Genomic DNA, 17,471 nt, shown 5'->3' with positions numbered 1-17,471 from the left:
AATCCAGTTCTGGACCTTTTGGATTGACAGGATCATTGAGCAGCAAATCTCTGTCAATCTGTTGCTGTCATGTGGACCTATTGCTGCCCCTGAGGAGTACAGTAGACAGTAGTGGCTGTGGCCCGCCAGTGTGATGGTTGTAGCTCTCCTCTAGGACTAGAGTACATTGAGCGGCCTGGAAGCATAACTGAGCATGTACGACGTGCCAACAGACAAGCCGGTGATGGCAGCAACAGTGGTGGCAACGTGACGGAACCGAGAGAGGATAGCCCTGTCCCCTGTAGCTAGTAGGGGTCTTCTCAGGAACAGCCCATTGTAGAGCAATGAACACCATCTATTTTCTTCCAGTTTACAAGGGAAAACCAATGGATGATTAACATATTGTATTGTATTCTAACCAAAGAGCCTCATTAGGGTCAGTGTACCAGTACAAGATTGTCGCCAAACAGAAAAGTACTAATAATGTGTACAGAGAGAGAGAGAGAGAGACTACAATCACAGTGGGCATGAGAATGGGCACAAGCATAGCATGTATGGCTATCCTATTCCTGTCATCTACGTATGCCTTGTTTACTTCCAAAATTTTTTGCAAAATAAGAATAGTAGTAGTTTCGTTTCTATTTGACAAATATTGTCCAATTATGGAATAACTAGGCTCAAAAGATTCGTCTCGTCAATTTCGACCAAACTGTGCAATTAGTTTTTATTTTTATCTATATTTAATACTTCATGCATACGTTTAAAGATTCAATATGACGGGGAATCTGAAAAATTTTGCAAAATTTTTGGAGAACTAAACAAGGCCTACATGATGACTGATGAGCATTGAGGAAGGAATGGCATGCAGAATACCAGTGAACTCAAATGCCCTTGCCATCTCATACATTGGCCCAAATGGTGCACTACAGCCTTTCTTCATCAAGGCCTCCTCCTTCCTAGTCCTCTCAATGTTCTCTGCTCCAACAGAGGGATTCATGGCTCATCAATGTGGTTTGGTGGCAGAGGAATGGGGGGCGCTCTGCTGCAGCCTTTTTTCATCAGCGTGTGTCCTAGGAGGACTTGGGGGGTACTATACCTCCTTTGACCCTCCCCTGTCCTCTGCTGCTTCCTTTTTATCAATGCCTCGGACACCACACATACAGAGTTCGGTAGTGGGGAAAATGCAGCGCGCCATAAATGAATTCTACAGGATTTTGAAATGAATTCTGCAGGATTTTGAAATTAACTTCCCTGTGTATTCTAACAATGTTGTGAGCTTTCTTGGGCCTTGTTCAGTTTCCAAAAAATTTTGCAAAATTTTTTAGATTCTTCGACACATCGAATCTTTAAACGTATGCATTAAGTATTAAATGTAGACGAAAATAAAAACTAGTTGCACAGTTTGATCGGAATTGACAAGACGAATTTTTTGAGCCTAGTTATTCAATGATTGGACAATATTTGTCAAATACAAACGAAAATGCTACAGTGTCGATTTTCCAAAATTTTTTGGAACTAAACAAGGCCCCGGTGTTTCTTGAAGATGGCCCTAATTCAGTCGTATTTTTTTTCTAACAGTCAACAGTGTTTTTCTCTCATAATAAATCATTCCGCAATAATTTTAGCCATAACTTTTTAGACGGCTTGAACTTCTATGTGTATTTTAACAATGTTGTCAGCTTTCTTGGTGTTTCTTTAGGCCTTGTTTAGTTTGCAAAAAATTTCAAGATTCCTCGTCACATCGAATTTTACGGCACATGCATGGGGTACTAAATTTAGACGAAAACAAAAACTAATTACACAGTTTGCCTGTAAATCGCGAGATGAATTTGTTTAGTTCACCTCAAAATCCAAAAAGTTTTCAAGATTTCCCATCACATCGAATCTTGCGGCACATGCATGAAGCATTAAATATAAACGAAAACAAAAACTAATTACACAGTTTGTCTGTAAATCACGAGATGAATCTTTTGATCCTAGTTAGTTCATGATTGGACAATATTTATCAAATAAAAACGAAAGTACTACAGTAGCGAAATCCGAAATTTTTTCGGAACTAAACAAGGCCTAAGAGGGCCATTAGGGCCTTGTTTAGTTTCCACAAAAATCCAAAAAAATTTCAAGATACCCCGTCACATCGAATCTTGCGGCAAATGCATGAAGCACTAAATATAAACGAAAACAAAAAACTAATTACACAGTTTGCCTGTAAATCGTGAGACGAATCTTTTGACCCTAGTTAGTCTATGATTGGACAATATTTGCCACAAATAAACGAAAATGCTAGGGTAGCGAAATCCAAAAAGATTTCGCATCTAAACAAGGCCCAGATTCATCACACTCTGAACCAGATACTATTTCAGTGAACCTTTTAAGAGATACATTAATTCTAAATTCTATAACTATAAACGGCTGATAAGTCGTGACAGAAAATAATATTAAATTTAAGCCAACAATGCGTTCACCATGACAATTCGACAATTCACAAAGAGAAAATCATTTTTTTTTTTTGCATAAGGAATCAACAAGTTACAGCAGTATATGTTATTATATATATAAACTAGCTGCAAGCCTGCTAGCTGCAGGCTGTGCAGCATTGTTGTATCTTCCTTCTTCGTCGTCCATAACTTCTTGCTTCACTCACCCTTCTCCTGCTTCGACGCCACACTTGGCAGCACTGTGACTCTGCAATGCAGTCTGCGCCACTGTGACAACGCTCCACTAGTCTCCCCCTCGTCTCCGCCCAATAGCCTACACACGTCCACCTCTACCCCGCTCGGCGCGCGTCCGCCATGAGGAGGCGACGGTGGGCGCCCCTCGCCGCCGCGTGCCTCGTTGCGCTCGTCGTGCTCCTGGCCACCGTCCACGGCGGCGGCGCGCCAATGCCCGCGGCCCGCCGCTGGGGGGCCAGCGTTCGCGGCCGCGCGCGTGTCGCCGCCTTCGACGCCTGCAAGAAGCAGTGGAACAGAGCTGGCGCCGCCTGCGCGGGGATGCCCGGCGGCGGCGGCGGCGACGACGACAAGAGGGTCGTGCCCACCGGCTCCAACCCATTGCACAACCGATGACAAGATCGCCCGTGCTTTTGCACTCTGCAGCTAAGGGCATGTGAGGATCTCTGTCGCTCTTGCTCTGTCTGCGCACTGCTGCGTCATTCCATGGCGGATTGGTTGGCGGCGCGAGAAGAAATGGAGCAGTGGAGAACTTCGTGGCCAGTGATCTAGGGAGGAGTAGGACTATAGTAGTATATAATCAGTTGCTATTTTTACTGATGTCCGACGTGGTAACTAGTAGTTGTTCTTGTTCCATGGTACCTCTGATATCGGCGTTCGTCAGAGATCAGTTCCTGATCAACTAAACTGAACTGACGAATTTGTAAGCCACGGTTTGGAACGCCGGAATTTCGTGGGATTTCTGAGGAAGTTGCACGTTTCTCCAATGAAATTCTTGCGTTCCAAACAAGGCCTCAAGATTGGGAAAGGATAGTTTCCTTTTATTTCCTCTGAATCATGAAGCATGCATCAACATTGTACAGAACGAATTTCGCTTTTTTTTTTAGGAGTACATACTCTGTTATAAGGAGAATCTGCTTGTAATGAAAGCAAATAGTTTTACAGAACCAAGTTGGCTGGGATACCAGCACCGAAGAACGTACAAGTTTCACTAGATTTTCGCGAACGTCAGATAGTAGGCTAGCATTTGGGGGTGAAGGTTCTTTATTCAGTTAGCTTCTTGTCCGCCGCTCTGTTCATCCTGTGTCCTGTCCGATCCTCCCCTTTCAGGTTTTCAGCAATGGGATTCATTTCTGCATAAAAGAAATGCTATGCAGAAGACTAACTTCCGTTGGCTTGTTAGTTAATTTCTTTTCCATCGTCATTTTGTTCCGGACGATTCATAACACCCAGATGGCCAGGTTACACCTGCAGGAACAAAAGGAGATAAGGGTAGGACTAGGACGTAAGAAGCTCCATGTATATGGAAGCTTTGGTATCAAGTTTGCCTCTTGAAGTGAAGAATTGCCTCTTGGGTTAGCATGCTCAGCTGGCTCACTCCTCGTCAGCTCAAGTCTAACCTGTTGCATGACACTTAAGGCCCGTTTGGCAGGGAGGTAGGGATCTAGATTCTCTAGAAAGGTTTGAGTCTAGATTCTGTATGCATACAGTTCAACTGAGGCACCCTCCACAGAAAGTTTAGCCAACTTTAAAGAGAAAAATTGCAACATGCGAGAAGTTGTGTGCACCATGCAAGTTCCATCACAGCTAATGCAATCCGCTGGATCTGATAACATCATTGCCTCCAAACGAGCTTTCAAAATAAGAAAGAATATAAGTTATATTGTAAATAGGAAATCAATTACTAAACAAGTACTTGCCGTACGATAAGTACACATGCCACTTGAGGATTCCATGGCCCTATTGGAAATTTTTGCTCCCTTAGAAAGGTTTCCTTTTAGGTAACCAAAGAACAAGAGAGTAATACCTAATCGCCTCATAATGAACTAAAGAAAGATCCATTTTACTCTCCAAAGTATTTCATAACCCTCTAAACTATTTCTCGATTTACTGAACGGCTATACCCCCAACAACTATTAAAACAGGGTGCACCCTTAACAAAATTTGTGTTCTTCTGCTTCTGTTTCTAGAAGTCCACTTATAAATTGACTCTTTTCCCAATGGTAAATAACATCATACCATATGCTAAAGAATATTTTCATAATTTTCAATGGTAACATCATACCAGTTGATCTTATAACCTGAAAAATATCGATAAAAAAACATACCAATCACTTACTCTCGTTACGGTCTGCGATATGGTAGTGTTTTTTTTTTCCATATACTCGAGTCCTGCTGGAAAATAGAACCATCACGGTGGCGGCTTTCTGAAAATATAAGCATAGGGGCTACAGAGTCATCATGGCAAGACGGAGGGTTCCCTGCCACTGCCACACAACTTGCATCTTCTTCCTCATCACTAGACAGCTTAGAACCACTTAGGTCCTCAGTTCCTCCTGCTGTATCATCAGGTTCTCCATCAATGACCTCCATGGTAGCATCTTCATCGCCTAAAATAACATCAACACTTTTCCTCTCATCTTCACCATGGGCAGCATGGTCCTCCCTATAACGAGTAAAGAACTCTTCGGTGTGTGATCGCCTATCGTGTTTTCCCGATTCCTCCTCGCATCTTACCCCACTATCGCTGGCCATGTTCCGATATCCATGCAAAGGACATGGGGATCTCTGTCGCTCTTGCTCTGTATGCGCCAGCCGCCAGGCGTGATTGTTAGTTCAGTTAGTAAGACGATTAATTTTTTTTTTACCTCAAGTTTGACCATTTATTTTATTTAAAAACATATATAAACATAGTTAAATTTAAGTCATTCTTGAAAAATTTTATTAATAAACCAAATCACAACAAAAGAAGTGATATTTTGTATAAATTTTTTAATTAGATGAATTATCAAATTTGGTGTGAGAAAAGTTAAATATCTTGTAATTTAGGATAGATTGAGTACTATTTACCAAAACTTATTTAGTGGTATCGACGTTCATCAGAATCATGCTTAGAATTTGTAAGCCACGGTTCAGAATTTCGTTGGATTTCTATGTTAATTCTACGTTTTCGTGTTCCAAACAAGACCTCAAGATTGGGAAAAGATAGTTTCCTGTCTTCTCTGAACGACTGAGGCTTTGTTTGTTCAGTTTCTAAAAATTTTTGGTTTTGGATACTTTAGCATTTTGTTTTTATTTGGCAAATATTGTTCAATTATAGACTAACTAAGTTTAAAAGATTCATCTCGCGATTTATAGACAAACTATGTAATTAGTTTTGTTTTATCTATATTTAATGCTTCATGCATGTTTCACAAGATTCGATATGACGGAGAATCTTGAAAAGTTTTTGGTTTTTGGGTGAACTAAACAGGGCCTAAGTTTCTCAAAAAAACCAAAAAGTTTTCAAGATTCCCCGTCACATGACATGCATGGAGCATTAAATATAGACGGAAACAAAAACTAATTATACAGTTTGTTTGTAATTTGCGAGACGAATCTTTTGAGCCTAGTTAGTCCATGATTGAATAATATTTGTCAAATTCAAACGAAAATGATATAGTAATCAAAACTAAAACTTTGCACAAACTAAACAAGACCTGAAACATGCTTCAACATAGTAGGAGTACATACACATTTTTACGGAGAATTCTCTGCATATATTGAAAGCAAATAGTTTTACAGAACCCAGGGTCTGTTTGGTTTACATGATTTTCAAATAAATTTTAAAGGCACCAGATTCCTATAGTTTTAAACACTGTGCGGTGTTTGGAATAAAGAATTCACAAGTTCCTTTCCAAAGGAAAAATTCCTGTGCATATACATTTTGATGGAAAAAGGCCTTGTTTAGTTCTAACTTTTTTTGACTATAACATTTTTATTTGTATTTGATAAATATTGTCCAATCATGGACTAACTAGGCTTCAAAGATTCGTCTCGTAAATTACAGGTAAACTGTACAATTAGTTATTTTTTAATATATATTTAATGCTCCATGCATGTGCCGTAAAATTCGATGTGACGGAAAATCTAAAAAAAATTGCAAACATTTTTAAACTAAACAAGACCAAAGAATCCACTTCTACCTCTTGGTTTTGATTCCTTCACGAAGTCCAAGACCCATGCACACTAATCTTGACTTGCTGTTGCTCGCTTTCACGGAGATACTGTTCTGCTTATATTCTTTTGTTCCAAATACCAAATCCTCTAAAATTCCTGTGTTTTTTCATTCCTCTATTATCCACATGTATTTCTTTCCTATTCATGTGGTTTTCTCCATTCCTCCGTTTTGTATTTTTTTTCGTTCCAAACAGGGGCGGGATACCAGCACCAAACAACGTATAATTCTACTAACAAGGCTATCCTATTAGGCCTTGTTTAGTTCACCCAAAAAACCAAAAACTTTTCAAGATTCTCCGTCACATTGAATTTGCGGCACAAACATAAAGCATTAAATATAGTTAAAAACAAAAACTAATTACACAGTTGCCTGTAAATCGCGAGATGAATCTTTTAAGTCTAGTTAGTCTATAATTGGACAATATTTACCACAAACAAACGAAAGTGCTACAGTATCCAAACCAAAAAAATTTGGAAATTAAATATTTTGCCAACACCAGACACTAGGTTTGCACCAGGTGTGAAGGTTTTTTTTTTTTTGAAACAGTAGGTGTGAAGTTCTTGATCCATAAGCATTTTGTCCACCGTTCTGCTCATGACCTCATCCTGTGTCCTGCCTCGATCCTCCCCTTTCAGATTTAATTTTCAGCAATGTGATTCACTTTTGCATAAAAGAAATGCAAAACAACATAACTTCGAAATGACCTAAATAACAATTGTAGATCTTGATGAGTTGTATAACTTTCATGTTCATGCCTTTTTTTAGCTGAAATCATTTACTATTTCGAAATGTTGTTTGAAGTTGCCATTTTTTGAAATCCAAATTTTGAATCGGTAGAACAAAGTCACATGCAAAGATGACAAAAAATAGTAGCTGTAAAAACACAACAAATTGATAGAGCAAGATTTTAGAAACATTTAGGAATGGAGTTAGCATAAGGGAGAAAGACTAGTTACAAAATTTCATTGCAGATTAAAAGAAGAAAACTTCGGTTCATGTTCTTCAATTTCTAGTATTTAAAGTAATTATTTTCTATTGAAAAATAGCAACCCACATTTCGTAATGGTGGAATTTGACTCTTATAAAAATGATCACTCTCACTAAAAAAGTTTTCAGGAGAGTATTTAAATACTCTCATGAAAACAACCGATTTTCATGATGGTGTGTGGAGCACTCTCATGAAAATACGTTTTCGGCGGGATTTTCATCACTCTTATAAAAATAATTATTTTCATGAGAGTTTATTTTTCACTCTCATGAAAAACCATCGCTCTCACGAAATATCCAGTTTCTAGTAGTGAGATTTCTTTGTCAATATCTTCGGCATGATGGCTTTTGCCAGCATCTTCAGTGTCCACAACGACTCACCTCAGCCAACACGTTGGCATGAGGGCCTCCACCAACATTTTTGGTGACTACGACTACCCGTCTTCGCTAACACTTCAACAGGAGAGGCTATGCTACCATCTTCAGCCACTACAATGGCTTGAGAGCCTTTGTTGACACCTTCGACATCAACGCCTATGATGACTTGCCTTCAACACTAAGCTCAAAGGGCAACACCAACTCCTGTGGCACCGAAGTCTACTTCATATTCCTCAACCAGTTTGGCTCAAGGGGCTCACTGAAAACTTCGATCCAAACATCTACTTCTGCTACTATGACTACCTCAATTACTACAAGTTCAGTCACACGTGCCAACCAAGAGGAGCTACGGGAGCATACTAGAGGACATATGACAATCTAGAGGGTGAAGTCTTTTGCACGACATTGATGAGAGAAGATTTGGAGGCTTCACGACGACCTTTGGTATGACTACGAGAGCATACCCATTTGTGAATAGAAGTTGTGTTTCCAAGTGAAGCCTCAGTTGAGAAGGTCTCGGAGACGAAGATCTGCACGTTGATAAGGTCCCGAAGATGAAGATCAATGCAAAGAGAAGGTTCGGGAGGCAAAGATCTGCGTGACGAGAAGCTCTATAGCTGCCTCTATATATAGCCCACTATAGTTGTTTGAGGAAAATGAAAAACTAATCGTGTTTATGTAGAACTTAGCCACTATAGCCTGCTATAGTTTTATTTGGCTCCAATATTAGCTATTTTACACAACTAGAATTTTAGACTTCTCCTAATGTTTTAATGTTTTAGTATTCAAAATGTAGTATAAATTTTTCTTACTAAATGCCTTCTAGTGAAATTCTCTAGTGTTTTATTACTATTTAAAAATACTAGGAGAAGTCCACCAATAGCAGTAATAGATATATACTAACATAGTACGACATACTATATCCTAGGAGTATGCTTTACTGTCATGATTATATGCACCTGATCATTCAGCAGCTCGTAATTGTTAGAAAGAATTCATGCTCACTTCTCTCCACATCAGAAATTGTATACGATCCCTCAAAGGATCACTAAGCATGGATGTTTTTATTTATTTATTTAAAAAATGAAAATTCACTATGCATAAGCAAGCATGTGTAGTCCAATCCAATTCAAAACAAATGAAGAACAGAGCACCTGGAAAGAAATAATAATATGAAGAATCAAGCCCAAACTAAATTAAAAGTGAATGAACACAGACTCAAATTTGAAGAATATCAATGATGGTCTCATGTATATATAATATATATGATCGATAAAAGTATATTGGTCAGCTGAATCCTCTCCTAAAAGTATATGGTATTTTCGAACGAGTTAATAAGCTCGTGTTGCAGTAGTAAACTAGTAATTACCCTTATATATGCATGTATCTAATAACCAACTGGACGTAGCATGGCCGTCACTAGTACCTAGCTGCCCCAATTTATATGTACACAGAAAATCAATTAAAGGGGGGTAAATAAAGAAGACGAAAAATGGAAATTTGGGCCTCTGGATTTCCATGGGCGAATGGTCCTCAGGTCAGGTGACATGGTGAGTCAACTGAACGTTATTACTACTACGCCAGCATGTTGCCGCCGGCGGCGGCGGCGCCGGCGGGCTGCCGCTTGTCGTCGGTGCCGCCTCCGCATGAGGCGCAGACGGCGGCGCCGGCGCCGAGGCTCGTGGACGCCGCCGCCCGGCGGAGGTCGGCGAGGTCTCGCCTGAGGCGGGCGTTGTCGTCGGTGAGGCGGTCGCACCAGCGGCGGAGCAGGTCGCAGTCGACCTCCGTCTGCTTGAGCTTGGTCCTGGCCCTCCGGTTCTGGAACCACACCTCCACCTGCCGCGCGCTCAGCCCCACACGCCGCGACAGCTCCTGCTTCTCCCCCTGATGGATCCATCGATCGATCGATTATATATTAGTCGATGAACTGAATCGAGACATGATCAGATTCAGACATGGAAAGAGAGATGAAGAGGATGTGCATACGTGAGAGAGGATGTTGTGGGCGCGGAAGCTGTCCTCGAGCATGGTGGCCTGCGCGGCGGTGAGCCGGAGCTTCTTCCTGCCGCCGCCGCCGTCATCGCCGCACGTCGACTTGGCCTTCTTGCTCTGATGACTATCAGCAGCGGCGGCGGTGCCACCACCTGCGGCGGCTGCGTCTCTCTTCTTCTTCCTGCTTGCTGCCGTCGGCCGGCCCCGTTGGTGGTGATGAAGTGCTTGCGCTTCGTCACCGTCACGATCATCGTCCTGCACCGACAGAACCTCGCCGAACAGCTGCACCGTCCGCGTCGGCGGCGGCGGCGCTAGCCGCAGGCTCCGAGCTTCTCCGCCGCCGCCGCCGCTGCCGATCCCCAGGGACAGGTGCGTGCCGACCTCCTCCGGGGACATGGACACGGACACGGACACGGAGTAGTACTGCTCCTCCATGCTGCTGCCGGCCGTGGTGAGGCTCGACATGGTGATGGCGATCGATCGATGACTCGACGACGACGAGAGAGGCAAGGCAGCGTGGCGGGCGATGAGTGCACAGCAGGCTGCTGGTGCGTGCGTTTATATAGGTGGCAGGGGCGATCGACCAGCCGGCCATGGTCGCCACTGCACCATTCCGCACCAACAACCGACCTGATGGAGGATTGGATTGGAGAGGACAAGGTCGTAGTACGGTTTCGTGTGGGGGTTAATGAAGGGGCAATTAGGTTACTAATGAATGCCGGTAATGACAGGAATTAGTACACGTTGATATATATGCATGCGTGGTTGGAGTTGGACTCAGGGACCAACCTACCTACTACTTGGATTAATTAGTACCTGATTTAATTTACTACGTAATTGGATTGGAATAAATGTCAATCAAGAACAGGAAACAGCTGCTGCAGGTGGCATGGCAGGGCAGACAAGTCGTCGCGGTCTCATTCTTGGAGGTCAAGATCAGGTGTCTTACAATTGGCATTTTTGTTGGGAAACCGATGACACAGTTTAAGACTAGATAGTGTACCAAGTACTCTTACTGTATTTAACAAGCGTTAAGTATATACTATAGTAGTACCTTGCAACTTAATGCACCAATAATAGTTAACATACAGTAGTGTACTAATAGTATTTGGGGAGGTACTTTATGGGGTGTACTATTAGGATTAAAGAAAGTCAAACTTTAATTTGTAGGTTTTTATGAATATTATCATTACTCAAATTATATGCAAGGTTAATATAATATATAAATACATACTAACCTTGAGACGATGATACTCCTATATTGCAAGAGCGTGTAACTCTAAGAGAAGAGTCAAATCGTTTTGGAAAGATAAATATGGCTATTATTAGACAAAAAAACGTCTTCAAACGGATTATTGGAATATCTCTCCAAATTTAGTAGCTCTCCATCCTAGAAAAGTAGCTCGCTAGAGTTGGATAAGCATCCTCGCTCACCAATTAAGTTTGATGATGTGGAGTGAGCCAATTTTAAAACTGTTCTCCCTTCATTTTTCAAAACACATATTACCTTAAAATTGAAACAACATACTTTTAGTTTTAACATTGCTATAAGTTGTTTTGAAGACACTAGTTTTAAGGTAATATGTGTTTTGAGTCGAAGTATATTTATCATATAAAAAGACGGTGTTAGTGTACCGATAATCCGATATATTAGATGTAATAATACTTCCTCTAGACCTCCGCACACCATACACACTGTTCCTTTAGAGCATCTCCAAGAGTTTGTTAAAACAACTCTCTTAATTTTTAGCAAAAAGGAAAAAAACTCCTCTCTCCAACAATTTGGTAAAGAGCTCCTTAAAAATAAATAGTTATCAAATATCATCCTCAACTCATAGATTTCCAAAGTCGAGAGAGCTCCGTATCTCTCCTCCATGAACCTGTTTTCATGGTACTTCTCGCGCGAGAGTTTGTTTTTACCGTGAGATATATTGTTCGTTTGATCTATTTTGTCGCCGCCCATCAGTCCAACCACCGCTACCCTTAGCTCCGACAACGCTGGCACATACCTATCGTTCACCCTTGCAGCCTTGTTTTCACAGTTGTGTGCAGCATGGATTAGAGCAACAGCCAGATGCATGGCCAGGCACCTAGGCCATTGTTAAGGATGCTCTGTGGTTGTAGTAGGTGTAGGTCTATGGTGCGAGGTGATGGTCGCCAGCGTTCGATAGAGAATTCACATACAAAGGGACAAAAGGGCGGCAAACGGTGTGCCCGGATTAGCTCGAAACATATTCAAGAATTAATTAGACGTGAACCCTACTTTAGATTTTGTTGGAGAAGGACAAAATATATATAATATCGCTGTGTCTTTTATTAGCTTGCTATAAATTGATTAGTTGAGCAACTAAATTATACCAAACTTTTTTTTGCGAACAATTATACCAAACTAATGTCCCTCATCAGTTTCCTTTTTTACATATTTTGATTGAACATTTGAAGTTTTGTATTGTATGTCGATCGAGCTAGATTACTATTCGTCTCAAAAAAAAATATTTTTCAAAACATCAGGTCATATATTCATTCTGTTGTATTCTGCACTACCAAATATCAAAACCTGTCTCAGTGATGTCATAACCATATATATATCAAATATCAATGCTCCACATATATACGTACAGTAGTTACACTGTTGCTCGCGTGGACGGTCAAAAGCATAGTGTACATGGACGACTCCGAATCTTGAGGGCAATTAAACATGCATGCGAACGAACTAGGTCAAGGACATGCAGTATTATGGAGAAATCAAGGTATATACTAGTAGTATATAACAACTAAACGCACATGCATGCCTTCAAAAACAACTAAACGCACACGGTTAAGTGATTGTTACTGGCTGACACGATGACACTTGACTTGACACGCACGCAAGCGAGATGGACGCAATTATCGGGCGAGCAAGCGAGATTTTGACTGCTTGTCGTCTTGTTGATAGATGACCAATAATGGACGCATGCAAGAGGTCAGGTGGATGAGCAGCACGTAGCTCCAGCGCCGTACGGGCGTAGTGCATCTTTTTTGTCGCCTAGTACGTAGACCAAAGCTGCATGCATGCATGGGTATATATACGGTGTACGGTAGGTAGGGAGCTGCCGGCGACCGGGTGCATGCGCTTGCTACCTCCATCGCCCATCGGATCGGATCTTCCGAGCTAGTTCCATTCCACGACGATTGTCGTCAGCAGGGACGACGACGGCGACGGGGAGAGGCCGGGGGGGTTTCTTGCAGCAGCTTGACCAACTCCTGTCATGCATGCAGAGTACTCGTACGTGTCACAGCGTGCCCTGCCATGCTGACCACGTGGATCCGGGTACAGGACACGTATATACGTAGCAGCTAGCAGCGCTACTAATAAGCATGGAGAATACATCATCATCGTCGATCGGTCTCCCCTGGCATGCCGCCTGCCGCCACACATTGTTCACACACATACTGTACAACTGAAAGCGAGCTTCTTATCTAAGGCCTCGTTTAGTTCTTTGTAAATTTTGTAAAAAATTTCAGATTCCTCGTCATATTAAATTTTAAAATACATATATAGAATACTAAATATAAATTAAAAAATAATTAATTACACAATTTATCTATAATTTACCAAACTAATTCAGGGTACCTAAGAGTACTTGAAGAATATAGTGATTTAAATTAGATTTCAGAAGCTAATGAGCTTAAGGCCACTAGTGGATACATATTCACTTTGGATGGTGGTGCTGTCTCTTAGAGGTCTTGTAAGCAGACAATACTTATAAAGTCCACAATGAAGGAAGAGCTTACAGCTCTGGATACAGCCTCTACTGAGGCTGAGTGGTTAAGAGATATGTTGATGGACTTCTCTTTGGTTGAGAAGCCAATTGCAGCTATTCTCATAAACTGTGATAACCAAAAAGTGATCACGAAGGTGAAGAATAGTCAGGATAATGGAATAAAGCGTAGACTGAAGTCTGTCAGGAAATTAAGAAGCTCCGGAGTAATAGCTGTGGACTATATCCAGACAGCTAAAAACCTACCAGATTTCTTTACAAAGGGACTATCACGCACCGTGATTGACAATGCATCGAAGGAGATGGGATTGAGACCCATGTGAGTTAACCTCAGCAGTAACCCAACCTATGTGATCGGAGATCCCGTCAATTATGACCTGGGAAGAACAAGCTGTTGGTTAATGGGAGATTACAACCGTTTTTATTTGACCCACTCCGTTGAAGATGCAGTACTGTCATTTCCGTAAGGCAGGTTGACTTTGTCTTAATGTGTTCTGAGACTTTATAGTAAGATATTGTCCTACAAATTATTCTTGTAAGAATGCACCTATATGAGCCCAACTGTTAGTCGCAATTTATAAGAATTAGGTATTCTTTAATAAGCTCATGAAGTGAGTTAGGAGTATGACTTATACACTCCACTCGCGGGGTTGGATAGGGTAGGGGGGGTATAGGTTTTTGGGAAGCGTCGTCGCGACTACTCGCTGGACGTCTTCTTCCCTCTACGTCCGGTGTTCGTCGATCTTCGTCGACGGTCTCTTTCTTCTTCTTCAGTCGCGCCGACAACCCACTGTAAGGATGTCTTTCTTCTTTTTGTTGTTCGGTTTCATAGCATTTCTGTTGCTAGCACTAGATACATTGAATTTGTCTAGTGTTAGTTTTGATTCGTATATAGTTTTTTTTTCTTGTTGTCGGAATTAATTTTTGCATCACTAAATTGTTTTTATTTCCAACACTATCCTGTTTACAGTTCTAACTACATAGTTTATCTCGATCGCGCTCACGTACTTCCTTCCGTTCTAACTGTAATTAATTCTGTAAATTACAAGTAAGATGCTTTAGCTTTTTACAGTATTAAAAACATTACTTATTACTAATTACATAGTTTGATCGAAGTAATATGTCAAGAAAAGTTAAACGTCCTGTGATATGAAACGGAGGGTGTACATACGTACATACTTCCGTACGCATATGGTCATGTGTAGAATGCAACAGGGGTATACAGCTTTATTATTGCATATACTGTCGTCGTGCGTATTATGCTTCTCTTTTGGTCGACTACAGCTGCGTGTGCCCGATCATATATGTATCCCGGCCGATCGAGTCCCCCCGATACGTAGGAAGTGAATGAGGATGGGAATATATATATATATATATAATTAATGCAGATCGATACAGATACGCGCGCGTCGTATGCATGCATATATATGCACGATGGACCGGCCGGATGCACATGCACTCACGCACGGGCGCCGTGCAACCGACGGTGGCTCGTCGTCGTCCACGGATCAAGCCGCTGAGACGAAACGCTCCGCGCCTGACCTCACACATGTCGCACAGCACACCGTACCTGGTCAACGTCGTCCGTGAGCTAGCTACCGCCGGTTTCCGGTTGACATGCATGGCCGGGCACGGCCGGCCAACGTGGCACAGTAGATAGATATGTGCATGTCTCTCTGCATGCCTCTATTATGGCTTATGGTTTAGTCATAGTCATCAAAGCTGGTAGAAAATTACTAGTCAGAAGAAGAAATAAATCCTACGACGACTATTGGTTATGAGTATGTATGTGTATGTCATCAATTAATTATTTTCCTACAAGAGAATCGATGGTTGGATACGAAAGTTAATGATTATCAACATGTAGTGTACATATAATCTATGAACTAATCCAGGAAACGGAGCTAGACAATCGTACGATAGATTGCGGGCATGCATATGTATCTCTCCAACAACAATGCATAATCGAGCATTGCCACCGAACGTACGTAGCCTAAAGTGTTGCTTTTGTGTTGTAGCTACTGTCCTCTCGTCCTTTTGATCGGTCCACGCTCCGTCGTCACTGCCTCGATCGGGCCAATTATCCTCCTCTGCTAGGACGGCATGGTACGTACGGTGCAATGGACAGATGAGTCTTGTCTGCTTACTTGGTCACTACTTGTAGGGTATATGACTTCTCGTACGGCCTCTACTCTAGCCCCGGATTGCTCAAATCCAATTCCACGGTCGTTCACCAGTAACGAATCCAGCGAATCATTAGCTACTCCCGCAACTTTCCTTATTTGGAAATGATAATTTCCACAACTTTCCATTTTTAGAAGGTGACTAAGTTATACATATATGTTATAGAATATAACTTACTTCTATAAGTTATACTAACAACTTGGTATAACACTTTGTAAAACTTATCACCATATGACTTATTATACCATATAAGTTACAACTTATGCCAAAACTTTGAAGCACAAAAGTTATAAAACATTTTTAATTTTTCTTTTGCCTTTTTTTCTCTTTTTATTTTTTATATAAGTCTATCAATTTTTTCTTTTTATATATGTTGTCAACCCTTATTTTATTTGGGCGATCGTTCACTTAGATTTGATGTAACAAAGGTTCAAACTACCTCCTCTTCTAGCGTGTTTTTCCATAACCACCGCTGATATCATATAAAAATAAAACATTTATTTTAAAATGCTAGATGTAAATTTTATAATTATTAACTTCTGCACGTAACTTTTATATCTAACTTTTTGTACACAAATTTTATATCTAACTTTCTACATGTAACTAGTAGATATTAACTTATAATTATTATCTTTTATGTCTAAATTTTTGCAAAACTATTTGATTTATTATATTTTGTGCTTAACTTGCAGTTATTAACTTATATGTTAAAATTGGTTTAATTAAATTATATGCTTAAGTTTTAATTTTAACTTTTTTGAACGTTCGCTAAATTGTCTCGTCATAAATTATATTGATAAACTTGTTCCATAAAATATTATAGATAAAAGTTGTGCGCATAACTTTATCATGTAGTAAGTTATATGTATAAGTTATGTGTGTAACTTTGTCACAGTGAAGGTATATATTAAAGTCTTATACGTAAAAGTTTGTTATAAAAGTTGTGAGTACAATTTTTCAAAAAAGAAAAGTAGCGATTTTTTTTGCCTAAAATAGAAAACTTTCCAAAAATAGAAAATTGCGGGATTTCTTTTTTTGCCAAAAAAGGAAAGTCGTGGAGGCTGTCTGATCGTTCGCTAGATTCAAATCTGATGAACGTTCGCTATTTAGTGAGTCCGCGTCGATTGTCTGGGCTATAGCGTTTACTGGTTTGAATCATATACTAGACTGAAAACACAAACGAATATACGTGACGTGACTCGTTCTTTGTTTGAAAAGAAAAACACCTTACTTGTCGTACATGATCGTCATTATTGACGCAAGCATGTTCCTATATGGACAGGCAACCTGCGTGCCGCAGCCGTGCCTGATTTTTGGGCTGGGGCCGATACAGATATTGATTTGTTGTGAAAAAAAAACCACTGCTCTATAACTGAAAATTAGTGCTGATAAGTGATAAGTTCAAGCGAACATCTGAGCCGTTCAGTCTTCACAATTCATTACTATAAGGTGGATAAAAAGCATGAACTGAGGCGGACATCATGTATATATACAATCAGCCCTTAACTGCCCGACATGGGC

The 17,471-nt window shown here is 40.8% G+C and overlaps 1 protein-coding gene across 1 annotated transcript; it reads right to left on the bottom strand.

The window, feature by feature from the left end:
* Window positions 9,306–10,586, bottom strand: LOC8074637 (putative homeobox-leucine zipper protein HOX26). The gene is made up of 2 exons (XM_002451505.2): window positions 10,000–10,586; window positions 9,306–9,897 (listed from the first exon to the last, which is right to left on the bottom strand). The coding sequence occupies exons 1-2, from the start codon at window positions 10,468–10,470 to the stop codon at window positions 9,589–9,591; spliced, it is 780 nt and encodes a 259-aa protein (XP_002451550.1). The 5' UTR covers window positions 10,471–10,586; the 3' UTR covers window positions 9,306–9,588.

This window comes from Sorghum bicolor, chromosome 4 (genome assembly GCF_000003195.3).
Source record: "Sorghum bicolor cultivar BTx623 chromosome 4, Sorghum_bicolor_NCBIv3, whole genome shotgun sequence".
Classification (NCBI taxonomy): domain Eukaryota; kingdom Viridiplantae; phylum Streptophyta; class Magnoliopsida; order Poales; family Poaceae; genus Sorghum; species Sorghum bicolor.
Note: the sequence above shows the minus strand (reverse complement) of the source record. Positions and strands in the feature narration are given on the sequence as shown.

Coding starts and splice junctions, on each gene's coding strand:
- LOC8074637 (XM_002451505.2), bottom strand. CDS start 10,470: ATGTCGAGCCTCACCACGGCCGGCAGCAGCATGGAGGAGCAGTACTAC. Junction 9,898..9,999: donor CCCACAACATCCTCTCTCAC/GTATGCACATCC, acceptor TGGATCCATCAG/GGGGAGAAGCAGGAGCTGTC.